At 53.1% G+C, this 12,048-nt stretch overlaps 1 protein-coding gene across 1 annotated transcript in view; it reads left to right on the top strand.

Moving 5' to 3' along the window:
- The window catches only part of HHIPL1 (HHIP like 1), a 71,116-nt gene that overhangs the window by 10,626 nt on the left and 48,442 nt on the right, over positions 1 to 12,048 (top strand). Inside the window, exon 2 of the mRNA XM_032180236.2 lies at positions 9,728 to 10,073. Coding sequence (XP_032036127.1) covers positions 10,014 to 10,073 — 60 coding nt within the window. The 5' untranslated portion in view covers positions 9,728 to 10,013. The remainder of the gene's footprint in view (positions 1 to 9,727; positions 10,074 to 12,048) is intronic.

The raw sequence follows: 12,048 nt of genomic DNA, 5'->3' as shown, positions 1-12,048 counted from the left end.
CCAAAAACTAGAAGGTCACGAAGTGACGTCTCAGCATCCTGAAGGAAAACTATTTTAGTACCGATACAGTCCAGGGGGAGGGCAGAGTGAGACATTTTCCAATTAAAAAAAATTAGAAAAATTATTTCCCAGACATCCTTTCTCTAAAATTAGGAATTAAACCAAGAAATAAGACATGAAGGCCAGGTGCAGTGGCTCACGCCTGTAATCCCAGCACTTTGGGAGCCCAGCCTCCCAGATTGCTTGAGCCCAGGAGTTCAAGACCAGCCTGGGCAACATGAGGAAACCCTATCTCTACAAAAACTTTAAAAATATGGGCTTCATGATGCATGCCTGTGCTCCCAGCTACTCAGGAGGCTGAGGTGAGAGGGTTACTAGAGCCCAGGAGGTTGAAACTGCAATGAGCTGTGATTGTGCCACTGCACTCCAGCCTGGGTGGCAGAGTGAGACCCTGTGTCAGAAAGAAAAGAAAGGAAGGAAGGCAGTTAAAAGACAAGAAGAAAGAAAGAGGGAAAGAGAGGAAAGGCAGAGAGGAAAGGAAGGAAGGAAGAGAAAGGAAGGAAGAAAGGAAGGAACGAAGGAAGGAAAGAAGGAAGGAAGGAAGGAAGGAAGAAAGGAAGAAAGAGAAAGGAAGGAAGAAAGGAAGGAACGAAGGAAGGAAAGGAAGGAAGGAAAGAAGGAAGGAAGGAAGAAAGGAAGGAACGAAGGAAGGAAAGGAAGGAAGGAAGAAAGAAAGAAAGAAAGAAAAGAAAGAGAAACAGAGGAAAGAGAGAGAAAGAGAAAAAGAGAGAGAAAGAGAATGAAGAAAGAAAGACAGAAAGAAAGAAAGAAAAAGAAAAAGAAAGAAAGAAAGAGAAAGAGAGAAAGAAAAGAAACAAGACACGAGATTCAGACAACAGAGAAAGGGAGGTCCAGGTTGAGGGCTTTGCAGACAGAAGCAATCAGCGCAGATTGCAAAAGGAGGCTCCCGGAGGAGCTGCCCAAGCTCATGGATTCCCTTGGTCGGGGTGCTTGGCTGTTCGGAGAGGAATATTAGAGCTCTGTCAGAGTTTGGTGAAAAGCCCAGAAAAAAACCAAGCAAGTCAAAACAAGGAGGCAATTATTAATCCCCAGGGAAACCCAGAAGTTGTACAAGGAAGGAAATCCAATCAGGCCATACCAGGGCTCAGCTGGCCATAATGTTTATATAGAGTCACGTGCTGCTTCATCACATTTTAGTCAGGGTCACATACACCACGGTGGTCCCGTCAGATAATATTGTGTTCTTACTGTGCCTTTCCTATGTTTAGACACACAAATTCTTGCCATTGTGTTACAGTTCCTACGATATTCAGTACAGGCACACATGCTGTACAGATTTGTGGCCTAGCAGCAATAGGCTAGACCATCTGGCCTGGGTGTGCAGTGGGCTATCCCATCTAGCATTGTATGCTCCATGACAATGATGACAGCACCTAATGACGCATTTCCCAGATCATATCCTTGTCGTTAAGTGACACGTGACTGTAGCATAATATGTAAACAATACTAATTTAATCAAAAATTATGGTGTAGCAATATTGGGAGGATAGGGGAGGGGACTGGCCTGTGTAGGGAAGGGTAGGGACGTAAGTGGCCTGAAGCCTTCTCATCCGTAAGAGAAAGGTAAGCGAGAGTGTCTCAAGCTGGAGAGTCAATAAAGAACAGTACAAGTGCGTTGTTTTCAAATATAGAGAAAAGTTGCCTCTGGGAAGTAGGAATTGGGTGGAGAGAGAGAAGGCAGGGACTTTTTTGTTGTTTTTTTTTTAAATAAGCCTTATAGTTTTATGTTTGAAACTCTGTGCATGTGTTTTTAAATTAAAATAACAATAATAAGCCTATCATTGGACCTCTCCTTGCGACAATGGAAGCTAGAGGACCACAGAACGATCAATTGCCTTTAAAATCTGGGGGAAAGGATTCCCTGCCTGGATTTTATGCCCACAGGAAGGATCAACCTTGTAAACCTTGCAAAAATGCAAGGCCTCAAAATAAAATTTAAGTTTAAATAGAATGTAACGACGGTGCACCTTCTAGGAAGCTTTGGTTGCACATGCTCTCATAGGAGCTGAGAACAACCAGGGAGTGTGCGATCACCCAGGAAGGAGGATCCTTCCCGGGGGGCCGAGAAGTGGCCCCACAGCAGAAGATGGGGAGCTTAGGGCACAACGGAGTAGATTACAGACTGTCAGAGCATTTGACAACACTAGCACTCGGTTTAGAGTAGATCAGATGAAAAATTAAGAAGAGACACATAATACCTTGCAAGTTATAAATAAATGCATTCACTCCAGGGCGCACACAAACAAAACTGTACAAGAAACCGTCATTGACCACTTCCTGACTTTCACGGAATAAGATTTACGCCATCATCATCATAAAGCCCTTGACCAGCTGTTAACTAAGAAACGCATAAAGCCCTCTAAAGAGGCTGAGGGAGGGGAGGCGGGAGTGGGAGGGTTTCAGAGAGCTGAAGCCTCATCTGTCACCATGAGAAAGCAACAGAAATGTCTAGAATTGAAAAATCAAGAAATAGCAACGTAAACATCTTATGAGAAGTGTGGAGACTGCAAAGCCAGAAAGAACAACTAAATGTGGAAACTGGTTGCTCTGGGGAGTGGGGAAAGGGAGGGGAATCGGGGAACCATCTCGTTTCCTTGCAAGCATTTTAGTGTTACCTGATTGTTTTTACCCTAAGAGCATGCATTATTTTATTTAAATATGAACATAATTTATTTAAATAGTGATAAAACCTAGCTCTGGGCTGTGGCACGTGAAACAAGTAAGGAGAGCGAGGAATATTCCCTGATGGAAGCCCCCAGACCAGACCATCACCAGCAACACCCCAGGCCCGGGCCTGCCTGCTGGAGAAGGAAGCCTGGTCAGGCCCTCATTTCCCCGTTCATTTCCAGTTTGCAAAGCACTCTCTGGGCTGTTTCCTCCTCCCATCCTCCCAACAAGCCTGCAGGGTGGGCAGGGATGACTGTGCCCATTTTACCTGCAGAAGCTGGGGCTTGGGTATGTTTTCGGGGGTCTGTAGCAGGTTTCTCCCATGGCAGGTGTGCCAGTGAAGGCAGCCAGAGGACCTGCCTGAGAGCAAGTGACAGGCAGTCCCAGCTGGAATTTCAGAGCAGGGAGTCACCTTGCCTGGTCCAGGGGCTCCCAGCAGGGTGGCTACAAACCCTTCCCTTCACTGTACCATCTGTTCTTAGTCACACATCCCACCCTCAGTGTCTGTCAGAGGGAGCCCTTCACCAAGCAGGTGGGGGTTGCCCTAGAGAGGCGACACCGCTAGCTACCAAAGAGGAAGGGCTGGCATCAACCGGGGCTGCACAAGACTTGGCATCCTAGGAATCCCAGAGCTTTGTCCTGGAAACCCATGGGAGAGCTGGTCTGCGAAGTGGCCAGGCTGCCTGGCGGGCCCGCGGAAGGTCCACCCAGGCCTGAAGAACACTGGACTGATCTGATCCTAGAGAACACTTGGAGATACTGAGCCCCATTAGGAGGGACTCACCCAAGGAGTGAAACGCCCACACTGAGGGCTTCTCTTCGCCTCATGGTTGCCAGGAGGTGCATGAGCTTCAGCTCCCAAGTCCCCCTTGTAGCCCGATGTCCCTAAAGCCTACCTCTCCAGCCCTGACCTGTGCGTACAGCCACTGCCTGAGGTCCGCTCTGGCCTCACCCACCCAGCTGAAAACCTAACGGCGTCGGCAGGGCCTCTGCCTGGCTCTTCCTTCTCTCTCAAAGATTCTCTGGAACTCAGCTCAGCTGCTTCCTTCAGGTGCCTCCTCTCCATGGGGCCCCTCCCAATGCCTAGGCCGGTGTGGGCACAGAGCAGGGGCTCAGACACCGCAGGAACACTGCTGGCTCTCAGGGACCCGGGTAGGAAAGGAATGCGAGGGGTGCACATCTGGTGTATGGGGTTGGCCATGTGTACCTTGGAGCTAACTCCTCTCTACAGAGCCTGGAGCAGGGCCCGGCCGGGCAGGGGGAGCATGGAGAAGCCCTGCAGAAACATCGTGCCAGGCCTGGGCACAGCTCTGGGCACTGGGATGTACTCAAAGCAGCCTGTGTGGCCTGGGGACTGGGGAGGGTGAGAGGGACACAGGAGCTATGTAATTTGTAATTGGTGGCAGTGCCTCACCGAGCCTCACAATGATCTCACGATCCCTCCTGGCACCCTGGGGACTGGCCCTGGTGCTGGGTCCATTTTACAGATGCCACAACTAAGACTTAGAGTTGGCCGGGCGCGGTGGCTCAAGCCTGTAATCCCAGCACCTTGGGAGGCTGAGGCAGGCAGATCACGAGGTCAGGAGTTCGAAACCAGCCTGGCCAACATAGTGAAACCCCATCTCTACTAAAAACACAAAAAATTAGCTGGGCATGGTGGTGGGCACCTGTAGTCCCAGCTACTTGGGAGGCTGAGGCAGGAGAATCACTTGAACCCAGGAGGCGGAGGTGGCAGTGAGCCAAGATCACACCATTGCACTACAGCCTGGGCGACAGTGCAAGATTCCATCTCAAGAAAAAAAAAAAAAAAAAAGACTTAGAGTTTAAATAAATGCACCCTTGAAGCTGCAATGTAAGCAGGGATTCTCACACCTGCGTGATGATAAGACTCAGTGGGATACTTGCTTGCCCAAGGTCCCCTACCTAGAGATGGGAGTCACCACCTCTGAGTTCTGGAACTGGTCTGTTTGCCAGTGTCAGAGTAGGGATCAGGCTGGGATGTCAAAGTTCAAGAACCCTAGAGTGCTAAGCCAGGACCTCTGAGTCCCCCGCCCCCCATCCTCCGCATTTACCCTATTTCACAGCCAGGTGATATTTAGCCCAGCCGTGGTGCATGGCTGTTCCCGCTGCTGGGTGCCAGTTCTATTACACAGAACTCCTATGGGGACGTGTTTGTGCACAGCTTTGCTTTCCTGTTGGATTGTTTCCTTGGGGTAAGTTCCCAGAAGTGGGATTCCTGAGTGGAAGGAGGGATATTTTCCCACCCCTAATCCACATCCTTAACAGAGGCTGGCCCCAGGATGAGGATCCGGCCTTTCTCCAGCTTCAAGGAGGGGCAGCCGGCAATCCCCGCCTGGCACTTCCGGAGGAAAATGACAGACCTTTTCCTTTCCTGTAAGAGCTAATTACCAGCTGGATGATGCGTTCACGGCTGTCAGGGCAATGAGGGCCCAGGTGACTCAATGCCATCTTTCTTGGACCCGCCTGGATTGCTCAGCTAGCCGGTGATGGATTTTTCTCTGTGGAGGTCACAGGACACAAGAAAAGAGTCCTTCAGCTCCCCAGGGAGTCAGGTCTGTCAGCGGCTGTGGGACAGGGCAGAAAGGAGGCCTTGAAATCCAGTGGGCAGATAATCCCTCTGCCCTTCCAGACAACAAAGGGCTTCTGGCCCCTCCAACCTGCTGGACAGGAACGGCTGGCTGAGGGTCCAGGAGGCCCTGCCCTGACCTGGGCCTCTTGCAGGGAGTGCCCTCCCCCTTTTTCTCCCTCCCCATCCCAGCACCCCCACATCCAGGTCAGTGTCCCTGGCTAGATCCAGCCTCTGAGGGGCACGAGAAGAGGGGTGTCCAGGCTCCTCCTTAAGGAAGCCCCTTCCTCCCCCCAGGGGGGCTGAGGGCAGGCGTCAGCCCCTCCCAGCTGCCACCACTCAGGTGGGGGGCGGGTCAGGAGCAGTGAGGGAAAGGAGGACAGGGGCCACTGTGGGAGAGTCCCTTGTGGGCAGTGGCCTACCAGCTTCCCACAGGAAGGAGGAGTCTCGGCTTCCCAGGGCTCTGGCCGGCTGCCTGAGCATAAGGGCCCCTCTCCCTCTGCCTGGAGAACGTAGCGGGGCCAGGCCTCTGGGCCGGGCCCATCTCTGGAGCACTCTAGCCCATTTCCCTCTGAGGGAGCAGCAGGAGTCAGACCCGGAGGCCGGCCCCACCACTGCCACCAGCTCACTTCCCCATGAGATTGCAGATTCTCTGAAGGCAACACTGGGGTCTGCCCTGTCCCAGGCTCAAGGTAGTGAGTTCCCTGTCCCTAGAGGTGAACAAGCTAAGAGAGCATGGCCATCTCGCAGAGGTATAGAGGAAGTGCTTGCTGTGAGTACCCACCCTAGGTCACCACCTGACCACGACTTGCCCTGCTCTTTATGTTACGCCCATTTTTTTTTTTTTGAAACAGGGTCTTGTTCTGTCACCCAGACTGGAGTGCAGTGGTGCGATCTCAGCTCACTGTAATCTCAACCTCCCTGGCTCAAACCAACCTCCCGCCTCAGCCTCTCAAGTAGCTGGGGCTACAGGCAGGTACCACCATGCCTGGCTAATTTTTGTATTTTTTTGTAGAGATGGGGTCTCACCATGTTGCCCAGGCTAGTCTCAAACTCCTGGGCTCAAGCGATAGTTCATCACAGGCACAGAAGGCCGCCCTCTGTCCTTACCACCCCAGCGCTGGGGGATTTTATGTGGGTTACACCAACCCCAGCTGTGGTGAGTGGGCACAGGGGCCTCACAGGTACTGCTGGGTTAGCCCCATCCTGGTGCAGGGGCACTGGCTGACTCCTCCCAAGGATTCTCCCAGGTCAGGACACCCATCCAGGACCCACTGATCACAGATGCTTTTAGAGAACTTACTGTGGGCAGGCCCAGCAAACAGATCTCTCCATCTCAACCTCAGAGGATTCCCTTTTTTTTTTTTTTTTTTTTTGAGACAGAGTCTTGCTCTGTCACCCAGGCTGGAGTGCAGTGATGCGATCTTGGCTCACTGCAACCTCTGCCTCCCAGCTTCAAGCGATTCTCCTGCCTCAGCCTCCCAAGTAGCTGGGATCACAGGTGTGTGCCATCATGCCCGGCTAATTTTTTGTATTTTTAGCAGAGACTGGGTTTCACCATGTTAGCGGGGATAGTCTCGATCTCCTGACCTCGTGATCCGCCCACCTTGGCCTCCCAAAGTGCTGGGATTACAGACATAAGCCACCGCGCCTGGCCAGATTCACTTTTTAAACACAATTCAGGAGGCAGGGGGAAAATAGGACCTTGCCATCAACTTGTCAGTTTGTGCAATTGACCTTTTGCGCCTGAAAGCAGGCTATTCTTGTTCTCCCTGTTCAATTCCCTTCTGTTGGTTTCAGTCTCTGGTTCCACCTTCTGAGGTTTCTGGAAATGTAATGTTCTCATGGGACATTGCCTTTGGCATATCTGATAAGCTGTAATGGCTCCATCCAGACTCATTGAAACAGGCAGGGATGAAGGCAGAGATCTGTGGTCCATCCTTAGAGACCCTCTAACTCTAGGTTGCACTGATTTATGGAGTGTCACTCCTGGGGTGCTCTGTCCAGGGAGTCGTGGCCTCCCCTCATTGCCCTGCTCTCCAGCCCACAATTTCCATCCTGCCCAAATGACAGCTTGAAGAGCTTGCTCCCCAACAACTGTCATCTGTCACATGGCTGGGTGACATGGTGCTGTCTTTGGCACCGACGCCCTGTCCTTCTTCCTCACCTGAGTGACTCATGCCAGGACATAGCTTTATGAAATTTTTTCCCATGCTCCCCCCAACCTGTCTGGCTCCCACCAAACCCCAGGGTCCCCAGTTATGGTAGCAACATATTGTGCTGGCCCTGTCTGCCTACCTGCTCAGCCACCCTTTCCACCAGGGGGTCCTGAGTTCCCAACAACCCAGCCCAGGGTGGAGCTCCTGCAGAGGCAGCACTGAGCTGTTGAAAGAGCCCAGGCCTGGGATTGGCCAGGCTTGGGCAAATGGTTAAACCTCTCTGAGCCTCACTTTCCTCGTCTGTAAAATGGGATGGTCACCACATTAAAGGGTGCTAGTGAGGATCACAGGCCAAGAGCGTAAAGCACTCAGCATGCTGTGGACTGAACGAATGAGCTTCCATCCCTGTCATCAATTTCATAGCCTACCTGGGAGTTAAGACGGAGACAGAGCAAAGTGCCGTGAACAAGACCCATGTGCTATGGAACTGCCAGGAAGGGCAGCAATTCTGACTGGGGAGCTGGGAAGGCGTCACTGCAGAGACGCGTGTGCTGAGCCTGAAAGGAGACTCCCATTCCTGCAGGCAGCAGAGCTGGGGAAGAGCATCCTACGAAGAAAGCCATGTTCACACGTGCTAAGTTCCCCACAGCCCTGCCAGCTCGGGCTTTTATCCTTTTAATGGTGTGTGTGATTTAATAGGGGTGTAACGGTGCCTGGGAGCTGCCTTAGCAGTTTTGAATGCCTGTTACCCTTTAAGGCTGGCTCTGAGAGAACCACAATTCCTTAAGGTATAAGTCCACGGAAATCACTCTCCATTAGCATGAGATTATGAAATGAACTCAGCCCGGGAGAATTCTGGTGAGTTTTGGGAAGTGGTGCAGTTGAGATGACAATAGACACTTTTTTTTTTTTTTAAGGCAGAGTCTTGCTCTGTCCCCCAGGCTGGAGTGCAGTGGTACGATCACAGCTCACTATAGCCTCAACCTCCTGGGCTGTGATCCTCCCACCTCAGCCTCCCAAGTAGTTGGGACTACAAGAGTGCACCACCACGCCTGGCTGATTTTTTTGTTTTTTGAAGAGACAGGATCTTGCTATTTTGCCCGGGCTGGTCTCTAAGTCCTGGTCTCAAGCAACCCTCCAGCCTCGGTCTCCCAAGGTGCTGGGATTACAGGTGTGAACCACCACACCTGGTCCAGATAGACACTCTTGAAGGAAGAGGAGGCAGAGGCTCCTGCCTGCAGCAGGCAGCGCCAGACTCCCCTCCAGAGGCTGCTGTACCTGTGATTTGAGGAGCTCAGAGAGCTTTTCCTAGCAGCCCCGCCAGTGCCAGCCCAACAAGCTGCCTAGTATGCCATCATCACTCATCCCCCCTCTAAAGACAAGGGACTCTATTAAAATGTAAATATTTTGTCTAGGAGAGGGAACACTCTGCTTTGTTATTGAGGGAAAAGGAAGATGGAAACTTACTTTACTTGAGTACCTACTATGTGCCAAGCATGAAATGGGCACCTCTCACATTGCCTTTGAGCCCACAAGGCGGCCGGGCCAGACAGGGGAGCTACTCATCCCTTCAGGTGAGAGAATGGAAACTCAGAAGGGCCCGAGGCTTGCCAAGAGCTTGGCAGACCAGGATGGGAACCAGAGCTGACTCTCCACCCTCGCTTCGGCCACGGCACTCAGCCACTTCTCATCTTCCCTGGCTGTGGCTCCCTGGAGCATGGGATGAGACAAAGCAGGGTTTTGGGGCACTTGGGCCTCGGTTCAGGAGCAGACCTGCTGCCAATCAGCTTTGTGGCCTGAGCAGTCACATCTCGGGTGTGTCTTCATCTGTGGATGGGTCAGCAGCAGCGCTGACCCCACGGGGTTATGGTGGGGAACAGAAGGAGCTGTAAAGTCCACGACACAGCACCTGGGCCAGGGCTCAGGAAGGGGCAAGACTGTGTTGTCTTTTTACCAACTCCCACATGGTGGGGAGCAAGCCCCAGCTCCCAACCTAGGCACACCCCACCCCTTCTCCAGCCTTGACAGCAGCAGGAGTGGGATCCAGCTCCCTGTCCCCCACGTCTCCATCCTGGGATCTGAGGATCTGAGGCAGGGCAGGCAGCGGCCCAAGCAGTTGGCCTGCGAGTGAGTTTGTTCTTGGGGCCGGGCAGCCTCTGCAGGCCCCTAATGCCTTCTGCCTCCTCCCCGCACCACTCCCAGCAACTGTGATTCTCTACTCTCTTTTCCCCAGGAACCTACTTCAGGAAACCACACAGAGGCCAAATTCAGAATCCCTACTTGAACCACTGACCTTTTGCCCTCTCCAAGCCCGGAAGCAAGCCCTTGCCTGCTGCACGCCTCAGTCGCCCCGTCTGTAAAGTGGGCGGCCCATCAAATTCACATCTCCCTGGCTGAGAGTCATCTGGAGAAATAATGAGTACGTGACTTAATGAAAATTGCACGGTGCCTGCTGAGCGAGGTGGGTAAGCCACTGGCCCAGTGCTGTCATTACAAGAGGTGAAGCGGTGCGTGGGCTGATGACTGGCAAGGGGCGCAGCCACAGGAACCTTTCATCATGGGTTCCCTTGGGAGGCCAGGCAGGTCAGCTCTGAAAGCACCCACTGCTGCGGGGCCTGCCTTCCTGTGGCTGCGGCTTGGATGCCATCCCAAGCCGGGTTGGCCAGAACTCTGCCTGTGCAGCCCCGCCCCCAGGCAAGCAGGAATGCACCTGAGCAACCTCTTCCTATCTGCAGGGGAGGAAGCTAAGGTGTAGGGGGGTCAAGGCACTGGCCTAAGGTCCCACAGCCAAGGGGTGGCTGGGAGGTGCGGTCAGGTCTGCTTGGCACAGAGTCTGGTCTCCTGACCACGACGCCAGGCTGGTTATTACTGTCATCACAATAGAATACTAATAATAGTTGTCGTAATTATTATTATTGTGGAGGGCTGTTCTCCAGGCAGGCAGGTTTGAGTTGCTGTGTCACTGGGGCCGGGAGGCTGGCCAGTGCCCACAATGAGGCAGGGTCCTGTCCCAACCAGCACTAGGAGAATGCTGGAGATGGGAGGCTGAGCCCATCCTACAGCCTGGGTCAGCAGCCTGGGGCCTCACCCCACCCTCCATCCAATGCTGGGCGGCCGGCGGCCTCTCCAATGCCCATCTGCCCTGGAGGGCTCTGGTGATGGATACAGTGGAGATTCGTTAATATGAACATTAAACATTCAACCAGAGGCACTCACCGCTTTTATAAAACACAGCCCCCCATGCCAGCCAAGAACCCTGAGTTTCAAAGGTTCCTGCTCTTGCTGGTTAAAGTCTCCTGCATGGACCCTGGGCCCAGGCCGCCAGAGCCCAAAGCCTGGTGCTTGTGCCCACTCCTCGTGTGACATTGGGTAAGACTCCCCACAAGTTGTTCTGTTTCCCCATCTGCATAACAGTGCAAAATTCAAAGTCGTTGTGAGGATGAAGTGAGCTAGCCCTATGTCTGGCCCACATCCATGCTCAATTAATGCCTGCATTGCTACCCCATCAGGTGGGTGCAGCCAGAGGAGCGGTTGGCCTGATGCTGGAGGAGTCACCGAGAGATGACTGTAGACTGACTTTGACGCTATGAGAATGGGTGGCCTCTCATGATGTAATCAACGTGTGGCTGCTGTGGCTGTGACATTCCTGTGACCCCCCAGCAGGCATCTGCTCTGGGCTGGCGAAACCAGAGAGCTTGCTGGCCATGGGGACACAGGTGTGTGTGTGTGTATGTGTGTGTGTGTGTGTGTGTGTGTGTGTGTGTGTATGCATGTGTGATCCTCGGGGCTCTGAGACTGCAGGGAGCCTGCAAAACAGGTTCCCGGCTCCCCTGCTCCCATCAGGATTCCAGCTGGATCTGGTTCTACTCTGTCCTGCCAGCCTGGACTGTGGGAAAGATGTGGAAACTGCTCCGGCCCCATTCCTGGCCTGCAGGACACGGCCCATCCAGCTACCCCCACTCTGGGCTTGGAGGCCAAGGCCACAGCCTGGAGGTCAGGGAGTCCAGTGCCTATGTCAGCCCCAAGCTGGCCCTATGAGCTCCCAACAGGATGGGTGCCCAGACTGCAGTTTTCCTGAAAGGGATGTCTCTGTAGACACAGGCCTGAGAAGGGCTGGGGTAATTGCTTTCTGCTCTCTGAGGCAGTATTCTAGGTCCTGGGGATCTGGGGCACGGCCAGGATTTCTCTCTCCCTGATGTCTGCCCTGTATACTCTATGCCTAGGTAACACAACACAGGGCTCAGGGTCTAGCAGTGCCCAGCTCAGGTCTTCTGAAAGCTGGGCCTACAGGCTCCTCTGCGCTCCCCTCTCCTGGCTGCCGGAATCTGTTCCTCCTCCCTCGAAGCATCCCACCCACCCTGCAGAGCCTGATGCAGAGCTTATCCCTTGGGGAATATTGGGGCAGTGAGGGAGAGAGTAATACGTCAGTGAATAGCTCAGGACAGGGAGAGCACCAGGGACTGTGTGTGACATGGAGTTAGTGCTCACCAAGACACTCGAGCCTGAATCTGTCAGAGCCCAGAGCCAGAGCTCTAACTCATAATGCCACACCAC

Source organism: Hylobates moloch, unplaced genomic scaffold (genome assembly GCF_009828535.3).
Source record: "Hylobates moloch isolate HMO894 unplaced genomic scaffold, HMol_V3 SCAFFOLD_16, whole genome shotgun sequence".
Taxonomy (NCBI): domain Eukaryota; kingdom Metazoa; phylum Chordata; class Mammalia; order Primates; family Hylobatidae; genus Hylobates; species Hylobates moloch.
This window is presented reverse-complemented; position numbering and strand designations above follow the sequence as displayed.